Raw genomic sequence first — 27,049 nt, 5'->3', positions numbered from 1 at the left:
TGTATATTTGGAGTTTGCGTGTCTCTCTCCCTGTGGTCAAGTGGATTTGTCTCCAGGTCCTCCGGTATTTCCCTCCACATTTAGAAACACGAGCTTAAGAGTATTTCGCCACTGCGATGAAAAGCCACCTTCATTCAGCTATCTACCATTTGTGGCCAGGTCGCTTCTGAAAAAACAGAGCCATATAGCTCAGTGGGCCCTTACCTGGTAAAATAAAATAAAAACGTTGCTTAGTTTCATGTTTCCCTGTCTCGACCTCGCCTCTCTTCCTTCGTGCCCCCCGGCCCCAGCATCCTTCCCTTGCATTTGTCTCACCGCGGTGTTGAGGTTGCACACCGTTTGTCTCGCCGTGGTGTTGAGGTTGCACACCGTTTGTCTCGCCGCAGTGTTGAGGTTGCACACCGTTTGTCTCGCCGTGGTGTTGAGGTTGCACACCGTTTATCTCGCCGCAGTGTTGAGGTTGCACACCGTTTGTCTCACCGCGGTGTTGAGGTTGCACACCGTTTGTCTCGCCGCAGTGTTGAGGTTGCACACCGTTTGTCTCACCGCGGTGTCGAGGTTGCACACCGTTTGTCTCACCGCGGTGTCGAGGTTGCACACCGTTTGTCTCGCCGCGGTGTCGAGGTTGCACACCGTTTGTCTCGCCGCGGTGTCGAGGTTGCACACCGTTTGTCTCGCCGCGGTGTCGAGGTTGCACACCGTTTGTCTCGCCGCGGTGTCGAGGTTGCACACCGTTTGTCTCGCCGTGGTGTCGAGGTTGCACACCGTTTGTCTCGCCGCGGTGTCGAGGTTGCACACCGTTTGTCTCGCCGCGGTGTCGAGGTTGCACACCGTTTGTCTCGCCGCGGTGTCGAGGTTGCACACCGTTTGTCTCGCCGCGGTGTCGAGGTTGCACACCGTTTGTCTCGCCGCGGTGTTGAGGTTGCACACCATTTGTCTCGCCGCGGTGTCAAGGTTGCACACCGTTTGTCTCGCCGCGGTGTCGAGGTTGCACACCGTTTGTCTCGCCGCGGTGTCGAGGTTGCACACCGTTTGTCTCGCCGCGGTGTCGAGGTTGCACACCGTTTGTCTCGCCGCGGTGTCGAGGTTGCACACCGTTTGTCTCGCCGCGGTGTCGAGGTTGCACACCGTTTGTCTCACCGCGGTGTCGAGGTTGCACACCGTTTGTCTCGCCGCGGTGTCGAGGTTGCACACCGTTTGTCTCGCCGCGGTGTCGAGGTTGCACACCGTTTGTCTCGCCGCGGTGTCGAGGTTGCACACCGTTTGTCTCGCCGCGGTGTTGAGGTTGCACACCGTTTGTCTCGCCGCAGTGTCGAGGTTGCACACCATTTGTCTCGCCGCGGTGTTGAGGTTGCACACTGTTTGTCTCGCCGCGGTGTCAAGGTTGCACACCGTTTGTCTCGCCGCGGTGTTGAGGTTGCACACCGTTTGTCTCGCCGCAGTGTCGAGGTTGCACACCGTTTGTCTCACCGCGGTGTTGAGGTTGCACACCGTTTGTCTCGCCGCGGTGTTGAGGTTGCACAGTTTGTCTCGCCGCGGTGTTGAGGTTGCACACCGTTTGTCTCGCCGTGGTGTTGAGGTTGCACACCGTTTGTCTCACCGCGGTGTTGAGGTTGCACACCGTTTGTCTCGCCGTGGTGTTGAGGTTGCACACCGTTTGTCTCACCGCGGTGTTGAGGTTGCACACCGTTTGTCTCACCGCGGTGTCGAGGTTGCACACCGTTTGTCTCACCGCGGTGTTGAGGTTGCACACCGTTTGTCTCGCCACAGTGTTGAGGTTGCACACCGTTTGTCTCACCGCGGTGTCGAGGTTGCACACCGTTTGTCTCGCCGCGGTGTCGAGGTTGCACACCGCAAGGCCGCCTTGCAGAACTTTTGCCACCTGCCCCGATGCGGAGAGGAATGTCCGTCGCGTGATAGTCGCACCAAATGTTTAAAATTGTCAGAACTGAAATTGAATTAGCAGACTTCAGCACGGAACCTTTGCAGCCCGTCACTAGGTGAGCGGGCCGAGGCTATCAACTCGGCGAGTGAGAACGCGGCTGTCGAGATTCACACCCAAGGGATATTCTGCGGCACAAGCTTGGTGCTCTGACCACCCGGCCACCCAGCCACATCTCTAAAACTACAATCCTTGATACAGCTGCATTGTAGGAGTGACTGCCCTTTCACCTCATCAACTTAACGCAATGAACAAGTAAAGCTACATTGCATTGAATCATAAATACCACCCTATCTCTCGGGTCATAAGAAACCAAAAAATTACCGGTGAAAGCCGTACAATTTTAGATATTTCTCAACTCCGCACGAGGTGACCACAGTTGTTTTCTGGTCGAGGTCAAATGCCATAGGTCGTAGGTATAACAAACCAAATAATCGATTCATGCAAATCGTCAACAACACCGTGGCTTTAAAAGGGTAATGAACATATAATAGGCAACGTTTTGAGCATTGGCCCTTTCTTCGTGGCCGATTTTTCAGGGTACATCAATGGGTCAATCATCGCTCCCCCGTCAATACCACAGCTCCATGGTTCCCTTCGGCTCCTGAATGAGCCCTTGCTCGAGGAGCTATGGGGAGAATTATTCAAGTGCGGTGGCCGAGTTTGGCCTCGAGTAGTATGGCTCTTGTAGGGTACGGCAGAGGTCGCAATCGGGTACCCGATACCCATACCCTACCCGATACCCGGCTACCCGTACCCGGCCGGGTACGGGTACGGGTACCCGTTTGCGACCCTGGTGCGGCCGGGTACGGGTACGGGTAGGCTGTGAGTCGCTGGTGAGTAACCATTTGTCACTCTTTTCCCAACGTCTTGTCTCTTCTCACAATTCAAGTTCCTAGAATCAACACACCCGCGCCTGCAACATGGCTGCATCCCAGAGGTCGCAATCGGGTACCCGTACCCTACCCGATACCCGGCCGGGTACGGGTAGCCGGGTATCGGGTAGGGTACGGGTACCCGTTTGCGACCCTGGTGCGGCCGGATACGGGTACGGGTAAGGAATCAAAACCCGTTTGCGACCTCTGGGGTACGGTGGGTCCTCGTACAAGGCGGTCGTGGATTCGTTCCTGAAAAGTGCCGCGATAAGCGAGGAATTACTGCACGCATGTACAGGGCATTGCAAGGAATAAATACATAAACCAAAGCAAATTTGAATCACATTTGCACGTTAACAATCGGACAAAGAACTGAGATGAGGGTACTTTGCCACGTGCTGTATCGTTCTGTGTACTGTATCGTACTGCACAGCTCAAGAAAGTAGTTCTTGAAAGTAGTTCTTGAAAGTAGTTCTTGAGCCACTTTCGCGCTCCGAAACAGCGTCGTAACGGCGCACGCATTGTGCGCAAAGTGTTTTTCCGAATGGAAGAACCGCGTTACAGTGAAAACGCGTTACAGGCGAAAACGCGTTACAGCGAAAACGCGTTAAGCGAGGCCTTGCTTGTGCAGTTCATTTGCGGGGGCAAAGTGGGCTATTGGGTGACCGCGAGAATGGAGCATTCGTAGAGGGACAGCCGGGGTTGCTCGGGGAAGATGATCTACCTCCGACGGGCGAGACACTTCGGGACAGATAGACACGATCGATCAGTTCATCACAGGCACGCTCGAGGCATTTATTGCGCTCTCCAGACTATTTACAACTTACGCATTTGTAAACCCACGTGTGTGATAGGAGCGCCGTGAGAGCGAGGACATGTATAATTAATGTTTCAAAAGTATACGAGACACAAATAGGAATAATAATAAAAATAAACACGACGTAAAACGTTGACGCGACCGGATATGGAAAGTTACCCGACATGCAGCAGCAGCAGCAAGACGTTGACGGACCCCAACAAAATGTAATAAAAATAAATACATCACGATCTAAGAGAAATAAATAAATAAATGCGTCTGAATAGAAAATAGCCGAGCTAAAGACGATATGCTCTCAGAACGTGATTTTGGTTTATGGACGTAGCTGTTCCCTAAATGTGTTTTGTGACACGGAGGGTTACGCAGGAATGATTTGTCCGTCGGCCTCGCAATACGATAAAGAGTTGGGTACTTCAGATCTGAACAGGAGGTGGCTGTGGTAGTGGTGGCTGTGGTAGTGGTGGCTGTGGTAGTGGTGGTGGTGGCTGTGGTAGTGGTGGCTGTGGTAGTGGTGGTGGTGGCTGTAGTAGTGGTGGCTGTGGTAGTGGTGGCTGTGGTGGTGGTGGCTGTGGTGGTGGTGGCTGTGGTAGTGGTGGCTGTGGTAGTGGTGGCTGTGGTAGTGGTGGCTGTGGTAGTGGTGGCTGTGGTCGTGGTGGCTGTGGTCGTGGTGGCTGTGGTAGTGGTGGTGGTGGCTGTGGTAGTGGTGGCTGTGGTAGTGGTGGTGGTGGCTGTAGTAGTGGTGGCTGTGGTAGTGGTGGCTGTGGTGGTGGTGGCTGTGGTGGTGGTGGCTGTGGTAGTGGTGGCTGTGGTAGTGGTGGCTGTGGTAGTGGTGGCTGTGGTAGTGGTGGTGGTGGCTGTAGTAGTGGTGGCTGTGGTAGTGGTGGTGGCTGTGGTGGTGGTGGCTGTGGTGGTGGTGGCTGTGGTGGTGGTGGCTGTGGTAGTGGTGGCTGTGGTAGTGGTGGCTGTGGTAGTGGTGGCTGTGGTAGTGGTGGCTGTGGTCGTGGTGGCTGTGGTCGTGGTGGCTGTGGTAGTGGTGGCTGTGGTAGTGGTGAGGAACGGTGAGGAAGCGGTTAGCGCGCTACGCTACGAACTGTGGCGATCCCAAGTACGAATTCCACTCACGGCCAACACCAGTGACAATTATCTGAGCCGGTCCTGGGCCTCATCGAGGTCGACTCAACCCCAAATGAGTACCTGGTGCGATGTGTAAAACATCGCCACTGGGGAGACAAAGGCAGCCGGGCGTGGTGCTAGCCACCCACCGCCTCGTGTGCCGTGCCGGCCTTCATAGGTGCTCGCTAACAGCACTTGCCCTAACAGTCTGTTGAGGCTACATGGGGGAACTTTGTCTTTGGTGGAGACCACGGAGGAGTCAGAGGCAGTCCCAGTCGTGAGAGAAACGTGGAATTCTGTTGTCATGTTTGGATCGAATTCAACACGCTCTGGGTTTATTGACGATCCACCACCAAAGTCCGCTCGCCAAATATATGAATAGTTAATACAGCAGCTGCACGTGCGGTGAACCTGGCCAGTGAGAGTTCAATTCCCAGCCGTGGCTAACACGAGTTGAGAGTGGGATCTAAACCTGTGCTCTCAGCTTCACGAACCCGACAACTGACCAGCGTGGAGAAGTATGGTCAAAACACCCCCCCCCCCCGCCCCCAGCAACTCCCACCCATAACTGATAGCTTGGAGACGTCTTTATCCAGCAGTGGATTGACAAAGGAGGTAAATAGATTAATTAAATTACTGTGACTTATTGTTATTGACACGAACAGCCCTATTGAGCAGGGGTTCCCAACCCCCGGGCAGCGGACCGGTACCGGTCAGTGGCCTGTTAGGAACCGGGCCGCAAAGCAGCAGGAGGTGAGAGCGGTGAGTCCGTGTGTGTACACACTCCACACACCGCATAGTGGTGAGCGGTGAGTCCGTGTGTGTACACACTCTACACACCGCATAGTGGTGAGCGGTGAGTCCGCGTGTGTACACACTCTACACACCGCATAGTGGTGAGCGGTGAGTCCGCGTGTGTACACACTCTACACACCGCATCGTGGTGAGCCGTGAGCCCGTGTGTGTACACACTCTACACACCGCATCGTGGTGAGCGGTGAGTCCGTGTGTGTACACACTCTACACACCGCATCGTGGTTGAGCGGTGAGTCCGTGTGTGTACACACTCTACACACCGCATCGTGGTGAGCGGTGAGTCCGTGTGTGTACACACTCTACACACCGCATCGTGGTGAGCGGTGAGTCCATGTGTGTACACACTCTACACACCGCATCGTGGTGAGCGGTGAGTCCGTGTGTGTACACACTCTACACACCGCATCGTGGTGAGCGGTGAGTCCGCGCGTGTACACACTCTACACATCGCATCGTGGTGAGCCGTGAGTCCGCGCGTGTACACACTCTACACACCGCATAGTGGTGAGCGGTGTGTCTGCACGTGGCCCACCCCCAATATTTTATTTACCACTTCCGTCCGCGCCTCTTGCCCACACTGCACACTTGTCTCAGTCAGTGTTGGTAAGCCCACAAGCTGCTAACCCCTGGTAGCCACAATGAGTAAAAAACAAACGTCGCTGGAGAGGTTCTTTGAAAAGGGGGAAATACTCAATGATGACCCCCCCACGCTCCGTGAAAAAATTGTCTTCCACGAAACCGGTCCCTGGTGCCAAAAAGGTTAGGACCGCTGCTATTGAGGGTATCCCCCCCCCCCCCACACACAGCCATTTGGGTGGTAGGGGTCACCTTGGCGGCACGGGGGTCATCTCAGCTGGAGCTGTCCGGGGCTGAGCTCCGTTCGTGGGGCGGGGGGCGGCGCCTGGAAAATATTCCACGAGAATAACCGAGCCCTACTGGGGAGCAGAGATGCGGCAAACACAGAAGTGGAGTACAACGACAGCAACGGATAGTGCTGCCAATTGCCCTCTGCGGCACACAACGCGTGGCCAGCGCAGCAGCATAAAGCGCCCGTTTTTATTTACACAACAATAAAAAAAACAGAAGACTGGAGCCGTAGTGACACACGTACGGAATATATCTATAATCCACCCATCCATGACTACACGGCCGCCCACACACGTTTAATGGAAACGTGAACCTTTGTCGTAAACCATGACTTTGGGGGTGGGGGGGTGGGGGGGGAGCTCAAAGCTTCCGCTGCTTCTGTCACCGGAGCTCTTCAAAGCGAGACGCCCCCCCCCATCCCCTCCCCCCATCCCCGCCCCCCTCCTGCCCCCCCCCCCCTCCAATTGGCATCTCCCCCACGGGGGCCCAAGCAACGTCAAGGCCGTGACCCGCGGTATAAAAAAGAAAAGGGCAAGGCCCAGAAGCCAGGGGTGGATGCCGACGGTGGAGAGGGCGGGAATGGAAAGTTTGACGTCGTCGTCGGCGGGAGGATTGTGTTGTGTTGTTTCTCGGGAGGTAGAGTTTGTTGTTGGTTGGTTGTTGGTCGCGGAGAGGCAACGGCGGGCGAGAGGTGAGGCTGGTGCTTGGAGGGAATTACGCCCCCATTCTTTTTCCACTTGCACATCAGAGCCGAGCCATGGGGGATGGCGGGGGGGGGGGTCCTCATGGCATGGTACGCGGTGTTTTCCCACCGGTTATTTGCCGTGCCGAGCCAACACCAAACCGTGCTACGCCGGCCTCACGGGACACCTGAATTTCGCTTTGCGTTAAGCAGTGGGGGGTGGGGTGGGAGGCTTGCGAAGCCAGTGGCACAGTTCGGCTTGTGCAGTGGAAAAAAAGAAACCCAACCGCTTTGTCTCCTGCGGCAACTGCACAGCGGAAAGAGAAGCGTCGGAGGGGCCGGGCGGAATCGCTGGCGTGACCTGCGGCAGCACGCAACGTCGCGGCCCCCTCTCGGCAAGGAGCCCTCCCAGAGGTCACAACCGGGTACCCGATACCCGTACCCTACCCGATACCTGGCTACCCGTACCCGGCCGGGTACGGGTAGCCGGGTAGGCCGTGAGTCACTGGTGAGTAACCGTTTGTCACTCATTTCGGGTAGGGTACGGGTAGGGAACGGGTACCCGTACCCGGCCGGGTACGGGTACCCATTTGCGACCCTGGTGCGGCCGGGTACGGGTACGGGTAAGGAATCAAAACCCGTTTGCGACCTCTGAGCCCTCCTCGTGCGCGTCTCCAAGGCGGCCCATGTCCCAAAGCGGTGGCTGCTCCTGGTGGGCAGTTGGACTGGCGGGGTCACGTAAGGTCGGGGAGGCGAGGAGGGGGAGTAGGCGAATGAGAGGTGGGGGGGGGGGGATGAGCCGCCCCACCGGCCCCAACCGGTTCCAACCGCCCCCCCAACCCAACTGGCCCCAACTGGCGCCACCGGCCCCCCAAATGGCCCCAACCGGCCCCCAACGAGAAGCCACCACTGGTCCCCGACTACCTCAGCAGCCTCCCCCTGCCCCCAACAAAATTGTGTGCGCCCAACGCAGCCGTGAAGTTCTTTCCTCCCACCGCAAAGTCCCCCCCTCCTCCTCCTCGTCCTCCTGCCCCCCCCCCCGTCCTCCTGTGTTCTGCGATCTCCCGCTGTGCCGCCGGCTCCGGCGCGAGCCTGTGTTGACGCCCCGTGCTCCGCTCGGTTACAGACGGGTGACTGGAGTCAGCGTTGATGCTCGATCCGAGCCTACGCACGCACGCACACACACACGCGCGCAAAGACAAAGATCCCCCATGTAGCCTTCAACAGACTGTCGGGGCAAGTGTGGTTAGCGAGTAGGACCTATGAAGGCCAACACGGCACACGAGGGGGGTGGGTGGCCAGCACCACTCCCAGCCGCCTATATCTCCCCAGTGGCGATGTTGACACATCGGCACTGGGTACTCATTTGAGGCTGAGCCGACCTAGGGGAGGCCCAGGACAAGGTCATGTAATCGTCGCCGGTGTTGGTGGCCGTGAGCAGCTACGAAGGCCGGCACTGCGCACGCGGCGGTGTGTGATGAGCGCTGGGTCCGGCCGCCTTTGTCTCCCCAGTTGCGATGTTTACACATCACACCAGGTACTGATTTTAAGCCGAGTTGCCCTAGGGGAGGACCAAGACCGATTGACCCCTTCTCCCAAACATGGATCATTGCATTGGCTGTCAAAACCCACGTTTAAAGTGCAGGCTTCCCTCGTGTTAAGCCGGTTCGGTTTGTGCGACTTTGCGCTGTATGTGCAGCTTCCCAATTTATACACAAAATGCACTCCGCTGTGCGGTTTGAATTGACTCTGCATGCAGTGCACACACAACGTTGTGTGTGTAGTGTGTGTACTGTGTGTGTACTGTGTGTAAACTGTGTGTACTGTGTACGCACTGTGTGTAGTGTGTGTACTGTGTGTGTACTGTGTGCACTGTGTGTACTGTGTGTGTACTGTGTGCAGTGTGTGTACTATGTGTGTGTACTGTGTGCACTGTGTGTGTACTATGTGTGTGTACTGTGACTGTGTCTGTGTATACTGTGTGTGCACTGTGTGTGCACTGTGTACTGTGTGTGTGTGTACTGTGTGTGCACTGTGTGTGTACTGTGTGTGCACTGTGTGTAGTGTGTGTACTGTGTGTGCACTGTGTGTAGTGTGTGTACTGTGTGTGCACTGTGTGTAGCGTGTGTACTGTGTGTGTACTGTGCGTAGTGTGTATACTGTGTGTGTACTGTGTGTGCACTGTGTGTAGTGTGTGTGCACTGTGTGTAGTGTGTGTGTACTGTGTGTGTACTATGTGTGTACTGTGTACTGTGTGTAAACTGTGTGTGTACAGTGTGTGTACAGTGTGTGTACTGTGTGTGTACTGTGTGCGTGTACTGTGTGTGTACTGTGTGTGTACTGTGTGTGTACTGTGTGTGTGTACTGTGTGTGTACTGTGTGTGTGTACTGTGTGTGTACTGTGTGTGCACTCGTGCGTTTTCTCTTTGTGCGCCCCCTTCTTTTTTTGGAACGCATCTACTGCTACGACGACCGCACACAGCGAGGGAAAAACCTCTAAGGCAAATATCATCAACCGTCATCATCACCATTGTCACGCGTGACGCTTACCTTGCGCTCCTGCGCCTCTCAGCCCCGCGTCTCTCAGCCCCGCATCTCTCAGCCCCGCGTTTGTCTCCTGCAGGTCTCCAGGGTCCACGGATCTCTCCACAATGCGCAGGGGACTGGGCACACTCCCCGTCTGGGCACACACGGCACCACCAACGTCTCTACTTACGAACACTCGACTTACGGACTTTCAGAGATACGAACAAACCGCTCCGTATGTCCAGTTGCCTGCTCGGACCGAGAGTCGTAAGCTCAACCGCCGTGCAATAGATGATGGTGGTGGTGGCGCCTACATCTGCAGAACATTAAGAACCAGTGGCATCTACATCTACAGAAGATGCTACTACTTTTAAAGCCATTCCCCGTGTTTAGCGTACATGCAGTACAACTGTCTTGAATCGACGGGAGTAAAGTTGGACTTACGAACAGAACCTAACTCGTTCATACGTAAAGAAGTCTCTGTAATTGTAAACACATTCCTGCAGAGGGAGCTGGTAGGAACGTTGGGTTGCTCGGTCAATGGCCAGGGTCAACGGCGGCGTGGTGTATTCCGCAAATATGGCCGACTGTGAGGGCGGGCACAAGCCGGCGTGAGTAGGTTAAACGTTGCGTTTTATAAGGGCACCACGGGGTGACCAGCCCCTCCCCACCCAGCCCCACCTCTCCCACCCCCCACCCTCCCCACCCAGCCCCTCCCCACCTTCCCCACCCAGCCCCTCCCCACCTTCCCCACCCAGCCCCTCCCCACCATCCCCACCCTCCCCACCCAGCCCCTCCCCACCCTCCCCTCCCCACCCAACCCCACCCTCCCCTCCCCACCCAACCCCATCTTCCCCACCCAGCCCCTCCCTGCACGACGGACGGACGGACACAATAATCCCCTGTGGCCTGGTGTAACCAGGAGGTTCCTACCAGTATTAATAAATAATCTCTTTATAATAATTCTGTAATTAATAATATTGTCCTGGCTGGCTGCTGGCTGGGCTCCTCTCTACCCCAAGTGACCCCGTTGTTGGCGGTCATGGAGCTGTTACCACGGGAACTATCTGGGTAACTGGCCGCACGGGGACTTCCCGTTGTAACAAATGAAAATTGAATTTTGACTTAAAACTTTCGTGACTGCAGGAATTCATATTCTTGGTTCTTTCGGTAAAGTCACAGTGATAGAAAATAAAATTTAAATGTGGGTTTTTCCTTTTATTATTTTCAATTCATAATTTTATTTGTAATTTAAATCACATTTGATTATTTTTTCATTTTATTTTCTATCTACGTGACTTTACCGAAAGAACCAAGAAAATGAACATTGAGTTAAATTGAAATGGTGGAAGACGTAAAAAATACATAATAATAATAAACTTCGACACCCAAGAGGTGGCAGTAACGAATAGAGAAGAGTGACCAGCTCTCTCCTTGGACTTCCACTCTCCAGAGCGGCCTTTCGACCATCTGCGGTGTCAGCAAACAACTGCAGGCCTGCTCCTTCATCTCTCGCCGTGCGAAATGCCGTTCCAGCGAACTTCCGTTGCCCCGAGGCGCCCCCCCCCCGCACGCGACGCGAGTAATCGTACGCGACTGCTCGGCACAATCGGCGCGATGACGCAATGGCTTCGTCTTGGCATCGCGGCTACTGCGGTTGCGTCGCCGGCGAAGGGGAAAGTGGGCAACGTATCAACGAGCAAAGCCATCCGTCGGACACCGGTCCGCGCTAATCCCTCCTGGGAAGGGGGTCCTCAAAGCTTAGGGGACTCTTAACTGGGGATTAGAAGATTTCGACTTCTTAGCAAGAGGCAAACATGTAAAACAAGTCATTAAATTTGACGCGAGGAATTAAGGTCCTCCGCAAATAAAACACAACTGCAGGAGGTGTCTGCGTGCGCGTGTGCGCGCGTGTTATAATCATTGCAGATCATTACAGCCAGGGCATAACCTTCTCACCGAGGGGTGGCGTCGCGGTTAGCGCTACGCCGCGCTACGAACCCGGGAAGAGACCCCGAGTTCGATTCCCGCTCACGGCCACCAACACCCGGCGACGATTACATGACCTTGTCCTGGGCCTCCCCTAAGTTGGCTCAGCCTCAAATGAGTACCCGGTGCGGTGTGTCAACATCGCCACTGGGAGATAAAGGCGGCTGGGAGTGGTGCTGGCCACCCACCCCCCTCGTGTGCCGTGTTGGCCTTCATAGGTCCTACTCGCTAACCACACTTGCCCCAACAGTCTGTTCAAGGCTATATGGGGGATCTTTGTATCTGTTTTTAAATGGGGCACTGATGGACTGGACGAGGCAGCTGGTGAATTGTAGTGAAAATAATAATCATCATCTTTGCATGTATATATAAGTACTGAAGCAACTCAAAGCTGCCCACACATCACCGTCTCATCGAGGAATTGCGGAGTAACTTTTGGCAATTTGGCAAATTTGGAGCCATGACGCTCGTTTGGAACGACCTCAAGGGGATCTTTGACGACCGCCTTGAAGCAGACAGCGCTAGATGTTACGGTTAAATTCACCCGCGGTGATAACCAGGGCGGCCCGCTGGAGCCGAACCCATGAACCTCTGCAACAAGTGATGGAACGAACTATCGGTAGGCCATGTCACCTGCCCCGGTAGCCAGAGGCATAGTGAGACGCATACTGGGTGTGGTGCGACGGGCAGGGGATTGTTTTCTGGGCCATCGACAAGACTCGGGCAGACTGGAATGAAATTGAAAAGTACTGGGTCGTATGAAGTGTAAAGCATGGTGGTGGTGTGGTATGGCGTGTGGTGGTGGTGTGGTATGGCGTGTGGTGTGGTGTACGTGGCTGTGTGGCGGGGCGGCGATTAGCTCGACATCCACCGAGCACACCCTCACCTCGCCGTGCCACACCCTCACCCCGCCGTGCCACACCCTCACCCCGCCGTGCCACACCCTCACCCCGCCGTGCCACACCCTCACCCCGCCGTGCCACACCCTCACCCCGCCGTGCCACACCCTCACCTCGTCGTCGCGCTGCGGCCTCCTCTGCGGCTCCAGCGTCGCTCTGCGCCACTGCTCGAAGGTCAAGTAGGGCCCAGGCGCGGCGCGCGCCGCCGATCGGTCCCCGGCGCCGCCGTCCGACGGCAGGGTGGCGGCACGCCCGCCTCCCACGACGCCGCGCGGCTCCAGGCCCCGCCGCACCTCCTGATTGGCCAGCAGCGAGAGCCAATCGAACTCCTCGGCGCTCATCTTGGACTGCGGCACGTCGTGGCTCAGCGAGCGCGTCTGGAGCATCGCGGCCGCTCGCGGCGACTCCGAATCGGCGGCTTCCCGCGGCGGCACGTCCAGCGACGACGACGCCGCCAGCGGCTGACGGCGCAGGAACGGGCGCGCTCTGTCCGCGTCCGCCCGGCAGCGATGTCGCGTCGAGGATTTGTCATCGCTCGCGGCGGCGGCGGCGGCGCTCGCGGTAGCCGCAACGGCACTTGCGCAGCACCGCAGGCAGCTGCAGCCCTGCCCGACGAGGGGCCGGGGCGAACTGTAGGTCGGGTCGCGCGGCGAGTCGCGGTCACGCAGCGTCGCCCGCTCATCAGCCCCGTCGTCTCTCTCGCCACCGCCGCGCGAACGCTCGCCGGCTGCTCCGCCGCCACCATCGATGCCGTCGCCGACGAGGGCGTCGACGGAGGTCGCTGCGGCGTTGCCCCCGGCCGAAGCGTCGGGACGCGGGGAGGGGTGGCGGGGAGCGCCGGCGACGCAGCGCGAGCCCGACGACGACGAGGACGCGACGCTCCCGCGCGACGACGAGTCCAGGCTGCCGCTGCCGATGCCGCTCTCCAGCGAGCTGAGCTGCTGCGCCCGCGACAGCCGCGACGCGCCGGCGGCATCGTTCTGCGACCGCCCCCCGGCAGGATTTCCGGCGGCGCGGTCGCGGTCCGCGGCGGCGCACGGGCGGGCGGCGATCGCCCGGCGCGGCTCGCCGTACGACGACGACGACGACGAGGACGTCGTGGTGGTGGTGGAGATGCTGAGCGCGCTGCCCGCCGGCGGGAGGGACGCGTCGTCGCTGAGGCCGCTGGGGGTGGAGCGGCCCTCGCTCAGACTCGGCTGGGAGCTTAGCGGCGAGGACGAGGGCAGGCTGGAGGCTGCGGGACGACGTCGTCAGTCAGGTTGGCGGTGAGACAATCATCAGGCAGCGACGCTGTGAATGCGTGTACGCCGAGTGTGCAGTGTACGCGAGTGTGCAGTGTACGCGAGTGTGCGTGTGCAGTGTACGCGAGTGTGCAGTGTACGCCGAGTGTGCAGTGTACGCGAGTGTACGCGAGTGTGCGTGTGCAGTGTACGCGAGTGTGCAGTGTATGCGAGTGTGCGTGTGCAGTGTACGCGAGTGTGCAGTGTACGCGAGTGTACGTGAGTGTGCGTGATAACGATTTGGCTTCTCCTGATGATGATGATGATGACTATGATCATGATGATCTATTTGCAGTTGATGAGGATGGTGATGATATTATTGCTGCTGACGATGATTCCGCTGCTGCTTCTGATGACGATCATGCTGATGATGCTGATGACGATCATGCTGCTGCTGCTGCTGATGATGCTGCTGATGATGATGTCATCCCACACCTGGGCTGCCATCCCCACTGGCCAGGGACAGGAGGCTGAGTCTCATCTCCAGCTCCTGCGTCTCCTTGTTGACGCTGTCACTGCGACGCGACTCCCCTCCTCCTCCCAGGTCTACAACGGCAAGGGCCATGACAGAGTCAGCAACAGCAACGAGCAGCAGCAGCAGCAGCAACACATGCAGAAACAGCAGCAGTAGCAGCTGCACGTTGATGTATGATGTTGAACTTCTTTCGCACTGTACGCAGCCAAACGTGCTAATCGGAGTACACGCAGAAACAGCAGCAGCAGTACACAGCAGCAGCAGCGGCAACACCAATAAACAACAGCATCAGCGCTGAACAAAGCCGTATCAGAAATACACAACGGCTGCGACAACAATAAACAACAGCATCAGCGCTGAACATAGCCGTATCAGAAATACACAACAGCAGCAACACCAATAAACAACAGCATCAGCGCTGAACATAGCCGTATCAGAAATACACAACAGCTGCGACACCAATAGACAACAGCATCAGCGCTGAACATAGCCGTATCAGAAATACACAGCGGCGGCAGCGGCGGCGGCAGCAGCAGCATCAGCAGCATCATCAGCATCAGCAGCATCAGCAGCAGCGCCGTTGCCCGTGTCACTGGAGCGGCCCAGGCTGGTGGCGACTCCGCAAGCCAGCGCCACGTCGCTCGTCAGCTTTTCTCACTCCACTGCCGGACGAAGGCTTCCCGCCCACCATCCCTCGCAGCCCTGCGATGTCACGATCCTGCCCACCCACTGCCGTCCCCCCCACCCTACCGAAGCAGCCACAAACCAAATGATTTCATCGCTCCGTCTCTCGGCGGTGGCCGCATCCACTAGGGGACGTGTCCCAGCCCCTCTACCGCGTCCCAGCCCCCCCAAGCCTCGCGCTGCCCCCCCAAGCCCAACGCTGCCCCTCCAAGCCTCGTGGCGCACGCCGCCGCGTACCGGGCGTGCCGCTCGCTAGTTTTCTTGGCGGGGTCATCGCCATTGGCAGCAGGGAGCACCCCCAGGGGCTCAGCGGCCACTCAGCGGTGGACGTGGTGCTTGTGCCATGAGCTCAGGCGGAAGGGTCGGTGGTTGGTGGTGATGGATGACGAGCAGTGGATGTGGATGTGGTGAGGACGGGTTTGTGGTTTGTGGTTGGTGGTGGTTGGTGGTGGATGAGGTCAGGCGGAAGGGTCGGTGGTTGGTGGTGGGGGTGGTGGTGGTGGTGGGGGGGGCACTTGTGGGGAGTGGTGCCCGTGTAAGGGCAGCCACTGGGGTGCAGTAACCGGAGAGGAGAAGCTCAACTCGTTTGGCAAAAACACGGCAGTCGCCCGGCTCCGTGCAGGCAGCGGCAGGGCCCACTCGCTGCACCGGCGCCGCCAGTCTGAGCGCGGTGCGCGTGTGTGCGTGCTGCCCAAGTGGGGAGCGGTGGCACAGCGGTTAGCGTGCTGCGCTATGAACCCGCCAGGGATACGATTTTGATTCTAGCTCGTGGCCAACACCAGTGACGATAATTATCTGAACTCGTCCTGGGCTTCCTCGAGGTCGAATCAGCCGAAAACTTAGTAACTGGTGCGGAGACAAAGGCGGTCGGTCGGGCGTGGTGCTGGCCACCCACCCCCTCGTGTACCATGCCGGCCTTCATAGGTGCTCGCTAACAGCACTTGCCCAAATAGTCTGTTGAGGCTACATGGGGGATCTTTGTCTTTGGTGGAGGCCACGGAGGAGTCAGAGGCTGTCCCAGTCGCGAGAAACGTGGAATTCTGTTGTCATGTTTGGATCAAATTCAACACGCTCTGGGTTTATTGACGATCCAACACCCAGTCCGCTCGCCCAATATATTAACAGTTAATACAGCAGCTGCACGTGCGGTGAACCTGCCGAGTGAGAGTTAAATTCTCAGCCGTGGCTAACACGAGTTGAGAGTGGTATCCAAACCAGTGCCTGTGCTCTCAGCTGTGAGCAATACGAAGGCCGGCAAGGCTATATGGGGGATGTTTGTCTTTGTGCGCGTGTGCAGCACAGCGCACTGAGCTATGGGCCCGGCGACCCGAGTTCAATTCGCGGCGATTATCTGAACTGGTCAAGGGACCTCTGATAGGTGGACTCAGCCTCAACAGAGTACAGTACCTGGTGCGGTCTGTAAACATCGAGACACAGGCAGCCAGGCGTGGTGCTGGCCATCCAGCACCACGTGCTACTCGCCAACAGCACTTTCCCCAAGAGCCTGTTAAGGCTATATGGGGGATCTTTGTCTCTGTGCGCGTGTGAACGTGCGTGCGTGCGCTATGTGCACTGTGTGTGTGTGTTGCTGCGTACGCCAAGTGGGGCTTTCGTGCCATGCGTTTCTCAAATTCCTGCCGGCCGTGCCATGCCAGTTGCGGTGCCGTGGTTGTGTAACGGCCGTGTGGGTTTCGTGGTTCGCCGTGACGTGGCTTGGCACGGCCGCCTGTGTGTGGGCGGTGCGATTTGGCGCGACCCGGCGCAGCCTGGGGCGACGAGCCTGACCGTGCGGCCGCTTGTGCATCGGTGGCGTGGTTTGATGCGGCTGGTTGTGGAACGTTCCAGCGGTTTTTGTGGTTTGGTGCGATGCGGCGGCGCACGGCGGCATGGCATGGCACCGGCACCTCCGATTAGCGTGGCCGGCTACGTACGGTGCGAAAGAAGTTCAACGTGGCGTGGTTTGGTGCGGCACGGGGTTGGTGCGAGGCGCTGCCGCACCGTTTCGCCGTACCTGGCAGGGCAGGCTTGATGCCAAACGGGGCGTGCGACGGAGAGAGGCCCCGGGCCACGCAGTCGAACACAAAGTGCATCTGCTCGCCCTCGGCGCTCGACAGGAAGTACACGCCGGCCCCTACCAAGACAAAGATCCCCCGTGCAGCCTTGAACAGACTGTTGGTCACAGGTGCTGTTAGCGACGAGCGGCTGCTGAGAGCAACAACACCCGATGTTTACACACGGCACCAAAAGTCCTCCAGTCAACCAAGGGGAGGGAGGCCTGGTATCGGTTTAAACGCAACTTGCCACCGATGTGAGCCGTGGCTGGGAGTCGAACTCGGGCTGTACCACTGACCTTGCGCACAGGAGGTCACCGGGAGGACAACAATGATGTAGAAATGAAAATGTATTACATGGAGCATTGTGGGTAATTAGATAAACTTATTAACCAGCTTTCTATCCTCCTCTAGGCATCAAAACTAACATTTTGTGAAATCCATCAGACTTCCCAGGTAGCCCCTCCCACTGTCCAGGTAGCCCCTCCCACTGTCCAGGTAGCCCCGCCCACTGTCCAGGTAGCCCCGCCCACTGTTCAGGTAGCCCCGCCCACTGTCCAGGTAGCCCCGCCCACTGTCCAGGTAGCCCCGCCCACTGTCCAGGTAGCCCCGCCCACTGTCCAGGTAGCCCCGCCCACTGTCCAGGTAGCCCCGCCCACTGTCCAGGTAGCCCCGCCCACTGTCCAGGTAGCCCCGCCCACTGTCCAGGTAGCCCCGCCCACTGTCCAGGTAGCTCCCGCCCACTGCCCCACTGCTCGTGCGTGAAGCCAGAAAATGTTCAACCCGGGGACAAAAATCCTCCATCTTTCAAAAACGCTTCACGGAGACACCGTGAGAGCCGTTCCCAAAAGCCACGGCACGGCACAGCACGAGAGAGGGCGCCCCCCGCGACGTTCCCGCATCACCTGCACCGCACCGGGACCCCGCCTCGAAGACGAACCCGCCCGGCACGGCGCCGTAGCGCCGCAGTTCCGGCAGGTTCCACCGCGCCAGCAGGCGGGGGGGCGCCCCCCTCGTGAGCGCGCACGTCTGGTTCACGCAGTGCAGGGTGCCGGGGCCCTCCTCCAGGCGGCTGCCGGGCGCCAGCGTCACCGCGAAGCTGTGCGCTGCTCGGAGGGTCGGAGGGTCGGAGGGTCGGAGGGGGGTGAGAAGCCGACGGATTTAGGAGTCGCGCGGGGAGAGGCTGACGGCACGGGGACTGAGCGGAGCTCGGGTTGCCCACCGGGTCTTGGATTTCCCGGCTGGTAGAGACTCCTGGGAAGTCTGAGTCTCACTGGGACATTAAACCCTTTCACGTCGTTCCGAGATGACTGCGAGTTGCAGGGGGGGGGGGGGGGGGGGTGCCCCGTTCACCGCTGAATCTCGGACCGTGCGGGCAGTTGGCGTCAATTTTTATTTAGAGAGACGTAGCAGCGCCGCTGTTTATAAAGACATCGTACTCACCGCAGAGAACTGTAGCGACACGACCGCCACTCTATGACAGCTGGCGCCAAAGTGTACCAGACGCCCTCCCACGTGGCCTTTAGGAATCCCCGGTACTGATGAAGCTATTTCATCTTAGCTTTTTCTTCCGGTTCCGTTCCGATGATGTACAAGTCCACGTACGTCATCGGAATAGGGGGGGAAGGGTTAGGAGTCCCGGTTTGACAAATGACGACACAAGTACCCAAGATGACTCAAGCACGCACTGCTGTCCCCTCTGCAGGTCACCGTCATCAGCCATGGTCAATCCGCTGCTGGACAAAGGCCTCCCCCAACACTGCCGCCACCTCTCACGATCCCACGCGGCACCAACTCACGCAGCAGCTGCACGCGAACGGATTCCTCCGCGGTAGACGCCCTCTCAGACGAGTTCCATTCCTTGCCCGCCACCCCCTCGTCATTCTTGACCGTCGAGCAATCATCCCTTCTATTGACGCCTTCTGCCCAAAGCCCACTCACTTGTCGACAGTTTCAATGCCCCATTGGAACCTCATTTGCCAGTAAAAAATATGATAATTGTTTTATTTACCCTTCTATCTGGCAACAAAACTGACACCTTTTTTACAAGGAGTCATGTTTGCATAGACCACAATACCTGCAGTCATAATGCAAAAAAAAACATAACTCTGATAATGTATGCACTGTCCTTGAAGTTGATTGGTCCACTCCCGAGACAGCTTTCCTTAGAGCCGAGTCTCACATGGGTCCAACCTATGTTTTTTGTTTGCATTATGACTGCAGGTATTGTGGTCTATGCAAACATAACTCCTTGTAAATAAGGTGTTAGTTTTGTTGCCAGATAGAAGGGTAAAAAAACAATTATCAGTTTCAATGCCGTCATTAACCCGTTGAGACGGTTCTACTTCGCGCGATGTATATAACCCCCCCCCCCATTTATCTTCTCATATCTCAAGCGAGTGGCAACGCTATCGGCGGGTAAACCACCCACAAAGACAAAGATCCCACCCCTAGTCTAAACAGACTGCTGGGGCAAGCGCTGTTAGTGAGCACCTATGAAGGCCGGTACAGCCTTCACGAAGGGGTGGGTGGCCAGCACCACGCCCGGCCGCCTTTGTCTCCCCAGTGGCGATGTTCACACCATCTACTTCGACGAGACCGAGTAGACTTAGGGGAGGCCCAAAACGGGTTCAGAAAATCGCCACCGGCGTTGACCGTGAGCGAGAATCGACCTCGGGTCGCCGGGTCCGTAGTCGTAGCGCGCCAACCGCCACGACTGCCGCTCCCCCACGCTGCCCCCCCCGCACCCCCCCCCCCCCCGAGCCGTCTCACCCTCTCCCAGGCTGTAGCGCAGCCGGGCGTCCCAGGCGCTCATGACGTCGCGACGCTCGAAGGCGAGCAGCAGGCAGAGCGAGGGGCAGCTGACGGCGAGGACGTGAGCGGCGCTGTGCAGCGTCAGCCCAGTGCTCACGGCGCACACATCCTGGAGGCGAGCGCAGGTCCGCGGCCGTGCGCCCTTGAGCCTCTCGGAGCGGCTCTTGAACGCGAGCAGCATCAGGCAGTCTGCGACGGCATCGCAGACGGGCGCCACCGCGGCGGTGAGATGTTAGGAAAAGATCAAACAAGTTGCGGCCGGCTGGTGGGCCAAATCATCTCGTGTCACGTTGAGCTGAGATGAGAAATAGAGCCGCCTGTGTGGAACAGCTGGTGGAGTCTCTGGCAGGTCATGTCACGGTGGCTAGGAGATGTTGACTACCTCGCCTGGTGTGCAGGAGGTCGTGGGTTCGATCCCGACCCTGACGCCTGCTGCTGTATATTTGGAGTTTGCGTGTCTCTCTTGCCGTAGTCGCAGGGATTTTTCTCCGGGTCCTCCGGTTTTTCCCTCCACATTTAGAATCAACATCACATTTAGCGAGCACCTATGAAGGCCGGCACGGCACACGAGGGGGTGGGTGGCCAACACCACGCCCGGCAGCCTTTGTCTCCCTAGCGGCGATGTTTACGCATCGCACTAGGTACTCATTTGAGGCTTAGTCGACCTAGGGGAGGCCCGGGACCGGTTCAGATAATCGTCACTGGTGTTGGCCGTGAGCGGGGAATTGAACCCGAGTCGCCAGGTTCGTAGCGCAGCGTAGCGCTAACCGCTACACTACCGCTCCCCACACACACAGACACACACACACAGACACTCCCACAACTCCCAGTTGCATCACTTTCCCCAGAGCATCGCTTGCTGGCATGCTGGGTGTTAATCAGCTTGGAGCAATTAAGGGGCCGCTCGTGGGCAATCTCTTAATGAGGCCCTCGATTCATCCCGTGCCTCCGGGTCTTCTGGCTGTGTCCGGTGCACGCTCGGGGGTGGGTGGGGAACATTCTGGGCATCGGCAGATATGAATACACGTGGGGAGTCACTGGAAAGTGTTGACCTGACGCACGGCGAGGGGGTCTTAGCTATGACCGGTGCTGCCGCAGTGCGATCTAATCCCGGGTGCCTGTGTGCGTGTGCGCGCCTGCGTGTGTCCGTGTGTTTGTGTGCATGTGTGTGCGTGGGGGGAGCGGTGGCGCAGTGGTTAGCGCGCCGTACCTCGGACCTGCTGACCCGAGTTCGATTCCTGCTCACGGTAAACACCAATGACGACTATCCGAACCGGTCCTCCCCTTGGTCGACTCAGCCTCAAATGAGAACGGTGGTGCGGTGTGTAAAGGTCAGCACCCAGGAGACAAAGGCGGTCGGGCGTGGTGCTGGCCACCCACCCCCACGTGTGCTGTGCCGGCCTTCATAGGTGCTACTCGCTAACAGCACTTGCCACGACCATCTGTTAAGGCTATAAGGGGGATTTTTGTATGCGAGAGAGTGTGGACGTATTAATTTGTCTGGCGTGTATCTCCGTGAGCAAGTCTGTGTGTATGCATGTACATGTACTGTTCGTCTGTATGTGTGTGTGTGTCGGATTCTGTGCGTGTCCGAGCATCAGCAGAAATGAATACACTGGGAGTCACTGGAAAATGTTGACCCGACACACAGCGAGGGGGTCTTAGTTTGACTGCCGCAGAGTGATCTAATACTGGGTGTCTGTGTCTGTACCTGTGTATGTACGTGTGTGTCAGTGTGTGCCTGTGTGTACGGGGAGCGGTGGCGCATTGTTTAGCGCGCCGCGCTACAAAACCGGCCGACCCGACTTCCCGAGTCCCGCTCACGACCGATAACAGTGGCTCATATTTGAACCTGTCCCGAGCCTCGCCTAGGTCGACTCAGCCTCAAATTAGTACCGGTACGGTGTCGCAATAGGGAGACAAATCCGGGCGGCCGTAGTGTTGGCCACCCACCCACTCATGTGCCGTGCCGGCCTTCACAGAGGTGCTCGCTAACGGCACTTGCCGAAAGAGTCCGTTAAGATTATACGGAGAATCGGAGAATCTTTGAATTAAATGGGGGGGGGGGGGTACCTGTCCAATGTAACCCTCCCCCCCCCCTCTCGAGCATCCACCCCTGCTTCATACCCCCCCCCCTCCGGCCTGGGGGACCCAGGTGCAGTTGCACCGCCTGCACACTCTTGATGGCCATGCCACTCCACCGCTTGTTTGTGTGTGTTTGTGTGTGTGTGTTTGTGTGTGTTTGTGTGTGTGTTTATGTGTGTTTGTGTGTGTGTGTTTGTGTGTGTGTGTTTGTGTGTGTGTGTGTGTTTGCGTGTTTGTGTGTTTGTGTGTGTGTGTGTGCGTGTGTGTGCGTTTGCGTGTGTGTGTTTGTGTCTTTATCTTTGTTTGTGTGTGTGTTTGTGTTTGTGTGTGTTGGTGTGTGTTTGTGTGTGTGTGTTTGTGTGTGTGTTTGTGTGTGTGTTGGTGTGTGTGTGTTTGTGTGTGTGTTTGTGTGTGTGTTTGTGTGTGTGTTTGTGTGTGTGTGCTTGTGTGTGTGTGTTTGTGTGTGTGTGTTTGTTTGTGTGTGTTTGTTTGTGTGTGTTGGTGTGTGTTTGTTTGTGTGTGTGTGTTTGTGTGTGTTTGCGTGTGTGTGTTTGTTAGCGTGTGTTTGTGTGTGTATGTTTGCGTGTGTGTCTCACCTGCTACAGGAGAAGGTTTGCTCAGCACCACCCATCGTGACTTCCACTACGCTCAGATGACAGACGAGGGACACAATTGCGCAGTCAGCACCAAGCGAACAGTGTACACAACATCCACACAAGATCAACACAACATGGATTTGGGTACAAATCACAGACCTTGTATTTACATACAGCACATGTACAAAGACACACACACACAGACAGACACACACAAACACACACACACAGACAGACACAAACACAGAAACAAACACACACACAAGCACAGACACAAACACACACACAAACACAAACAAACACACACACAAACACACACAAACACACGCACACAAACACACACAAACCCACGCACACAAACACACACAAACATACACACACACAAACATACACACACACAAACACACAAACACACGCACACAAACACACACCAACACACAAACACACACAAACATACACACACAAACACACACAAACACACAAACACAAGCACACGCACATCCATTGACAGAACTATTTTAACTCACACCCAGTCACTATACAATGGCATAACCAATCGGATATAGACACCCGTCAATATACATTCCTCTACACACACAACCACAAACTCATACATCCAGTTAAAATAAGATGCACAATCATTTACCCACACGTAGGCACACACACGCCAACGCCTGGCCAGACACCCACACACACAAACACCTACCTAGAGATACACACACACTACACACACAGACACTAAGACACACACACAAACACCTACCTAGAGATAAACACACACTACACACACAGACACTAAGACACACACACAAACACCTACCTAGAGATACACACACACTACACACACAGACACTAAGACACACACACACACAAACACCTACCTAGAGATACACACACACTACACACACAGACACTAAGACACACACACACACAAACACCTACCTAGAGATACACACACACTACACACACAGACGCTAAGACACACACACAAACACCTACCTAGAGATACACACTACACACAGACACTAAGACACACACACAAACACCTACCTAGAGATAAACACACACTACACACACAGACACTAAGACACACACACAAACACCTACCTAGAGATACACACACACTACACACACAGACACTAAGACACACACACACACAAACACCTACTTAGAGATACACACACACTATACACACATACACTAAGACACACACACACAAACACCTACCTAGAGATACACACACACTACACACAGACACTAATACACACACACTCCACACGTAGATACTAGGACAGACACCCACACACTACACACATAGACACGAATACACACACACAACACAGACTCTAAGACAAACACACACACACGCTACATACACACACACTACACACATGTGCCAGGCGAGGCAATCGCGAAACAGACCGGGTAGGTGGCATGGGTTGACCGACTGAGATGACTGACAGACTGAGATGACTGACAGACTGAGATGACCGGCAGACTAAGATGACTGACTGAGATGACTGGCAGACTGAGATGACTGAGATGACTGACTGAGATGACTGACAGACTGAGATGACTGACAGACTGAGATGACAGACTGAGATGACTGACAGACTGAGATGACTGAGATGACCGACAGACTGAGATGACTGACAGACTGAGATGAATGACAGACTGAGATGAATGACAGACTGAGATGACCGACTGAGATGACTGACAGACTGAGATGACTGACAGACTGAGATGACTGACAGACTGATATGACCGACAGACTGAGATGACTGACTGAGATGACTGACAGACTGAGATGACCGACTGAGATGACTGACAGACTGAGATGACTGACAGACTGAGATGACCGACAGACTAAGATGACGGACAGACTGAGATGACTGACTGAGATGACCGACAGACTGAGATGACTGACTGAGATGACTGACAGACTGAGATGACTGACTGAGATGACTGAGATGACTGACAGACTGAGATGACCGACAGACTGAGATGACTGACAGACTGAGATGACCGACAGACTGAGATGACTGACAGACTGAGATGACCGACAGACTGAGATGACTGACAGACTGAGATGACCGACAGACTGAGATGACTGACTGAGATGACTGACAGACTGAGATGACTGAGATGACTGACTGAGATGACTGACAGACTGAGATGACCGACAGACTGAGATGACTGACTGAGATGACTGAGATGACTGACTGACGGAGATGACTGACAGACTGAGATGACTGACAGAATGAGATGACAGACTGAGATGACTGACAGACTGAGATGACTGAGATGACCGATAGACTGAGATGACTGACAAACTGAGATGACTGACTGAGATGACTGACAGACTGAGATGACTGACAGACTGAGATGACTGACTGAGATGACTGACAGACTGAGATGACTGACTGAGATGACCGACAGACTGAGATGACTGACAGACTGAGATGACCGATAGACTGAGATGTTGAGACACATTCACATAGAAAGGCCCAGCGATACAAAGACAAAGATCGCCCCAATAGCCTTAGCAGCCTACTGGGGGCAAGTGCTGTTAGCGAGCAGCAACCTATGAAGGCCGGAACAGCACACGAGAGGGTGGGTGGCCTAACACCGCGCCCGGCCGCCTTTGTCTCCCCAGTGGCGATGTTTTAACACATAGCACTGGTTAACTCAATTGAGGCTGTGATACAAAGATACGCACAAGCACGCGCGCATATACACAGCAATCATTAACAGGCGACACGAACCAATAACACAACCCGATATACCCTGAACCAAAATAATCATTACTGTAGCCTACTGACATACACTATCAACGTTAGTCCAGACACACACACACGGTAAACATGTTTTTTTTTTTGTATGTTTAAATAAATGACTCGGAACACACAAACCCACCATCGTCACACAGGGCCACCACACACGCAGCTACAGGCAAATGGATATAGTAGAACATCACAAACACACAGCTACAGGCAAATGGATATAGTAGAACATCACAAACACACAGCTACAGGCAAATGGATATAGTAGAACATCACAAACACACAGCTACAGACAAATGGATATAGTAGAACATCACAAACACACAGCTACAGGCAAATGGATATAGTAGAACATCACAAACACACAGCGACAGGCAAATGGATATAGTAGAACAACACAAACACGCAGCTACAGGCAAATGGATATAGTAGAACATCACAAACACACAGCTACAGGCAAATTGATATAGTAGAACATCACAAACACATAGCTACAGGCAAATGGATATAGTAGAACATCACAAACACACAGCTACAGGCAAATGGATATAGTAGAACATCACAAACACACAGCGACAGGCAAATGGATATAGTAGAACAACACAAACACGCAGCTACAGGCAAATGGATATAGTAGAACATCACAAACACACAGCTACAGGCAAATTGATATAGTAGAACATCACAAACACATAGCTACAGGCAAATGGATATAGTAAAACATCACAAACACACAGCTACAGGCAAATGGATATAGTAGAACATCACAAACACACATCTACAGGCAAATGGATATAGTAGAACATCACAAACACATAGCTACAGGCAAATGGATATAGTAGAACATCACAAACACACAGCTACAGGCAAATAGATATAGTAGAACATCAAAAACACACAGCTACAGGCAAATGGATATAGTAGAACATCACAAACACACAGCTACAGGCAAATGAATATAGTAGAACATCACAAACACACAGCTACAGGCAAATGTATATAGTAGAACATCACAAACACACAGCTACAGGCAAATGGATATAGTAGAACATCACAAACACACAGCTACAGGCAAATGTATATTCAGTAGAACACCACAAATATACACACATGCCACCAGTACACACAGCAATCAGCGCTCTGTGCTGTTCACGATGTTACCACCGATGATGACGATGATGACAATTGATCCCGCTGCTGTTGATGATGTTACGTTGAACTTCTTTCGCACCGTACGTAGCCAACCGCGATCATCGGAGATGCGGGGGAAGGACAACAAACTAAACACAAAAAGCGGTGCTATTTTTTTTTGTCAACCTAGATGACGATTTAAAAGTGCCCAGCTCCAGTGGAACGAAGAACGTTCCAGACGGCCGCAGAAGCGCGTCTGCAAGCGCAGCGCAATGACCGCCGCGGTCTTTGTTCGATGTCTGAGCCAAAAATCCACTTCGATGCTGCTGACCCTGACGGTGATGTTGGTGACGATGTTGGTGGCGATGTTAGTTCTTAACGTGCACATAGCCTGGCACAAGCGCCCTGGTGTCGTCACCGCCACTCAGTGGCGAATGGCGTTTGTTGTTGTTGTTGTTCATGTCGGTGATGCTGCTGCTGGTGATGATGTTGGTCCATACCTTCTTGGTGTCTCTCACGCGGACAGGGCCCTCTGCGATGATCGGGTCCATTCCATCTCTCTGCCGCTACTCACTCACTCCCAAACGCCACCGAAAGCACTCGCCCACCCCTCCCTCCCGCCTG

At 55.4% G+C, this 27,049-nt stretch overlaps 1 protein-coding gene across 3 annotated transcripts; it reads right to left on the bottom strand.

The window, feature by feature from the left end:
- Nucleotides 1-3,600: 3,600 nt before the first annotated feature.
- LOC133354472 (protein Dok-7-like) lies at nucleotides 3,601-27,049 on the bottom strand. 3 transcript variants are annotated; one of them, XM_061571322.1, is made up of 9 exons: nucleotides 26,926-27,049; nucleotides 22,512-22,557; nucleotides 19,789-20,019; nucleotides 17,922-18,122; nucleotides 16,977-17,096; nucleotides 14,242-14,352; nucleotides 12,640-13,760; nucleotides 9,663-9,792; nucleotides 3,601-8,276 (listed from the first exon to the last, which is right to left on the bottom strand). In XM_061571322.1, exons 1-9 carry the CDS (start codon nucleotides 26,974-26,976, stop codon nucleotides 8,233-8,235), a joined length of 2,055 nt encoding a protein of 684 aa, XP_061427306.1. In that variant the 5' UTR covers nucleotides 26,977-27,049; the 3' UTR covers nucleotides 3,601-8,232. The 3 variants fall into 3 exon arrangements, with proteins under 3 accessions (XP_061427306.1, XP_061427307.1, XP_061427308.1); XM_061571323.1 differs by lacking the exon at nucleotides 16,977-17,096 and having other exon boundaries at nucleotides 26,926-27,046; XM_061571324.1 differs by lacking the exons at nucleotides 16,977-17,096; nucleotides 17,922-18,122 and having other exon boundaries at nucleotides 26,926-27,046.

The sequence above is a fragment of the Lethenteron reissneri genome, chromosome 47 (genome assembly GCF_015708825.2).
Source record: "Lethenteron reissneri isolate LAM-NWPU_2019-01 chromosome 47, ASM1570882v1, whole genome shotgun sequence".
NCBI lineage: Eukaryota > Metazoa > Chordata > Hyperoartia > Petromyzontiformes > Petromyzontidae > Lethenteron > Lethenteron reissneri.
Note: the sequence above shows the minus strand (reverse complement) of the source record. Positions and strands in the feature narration are given on the sequence as shown.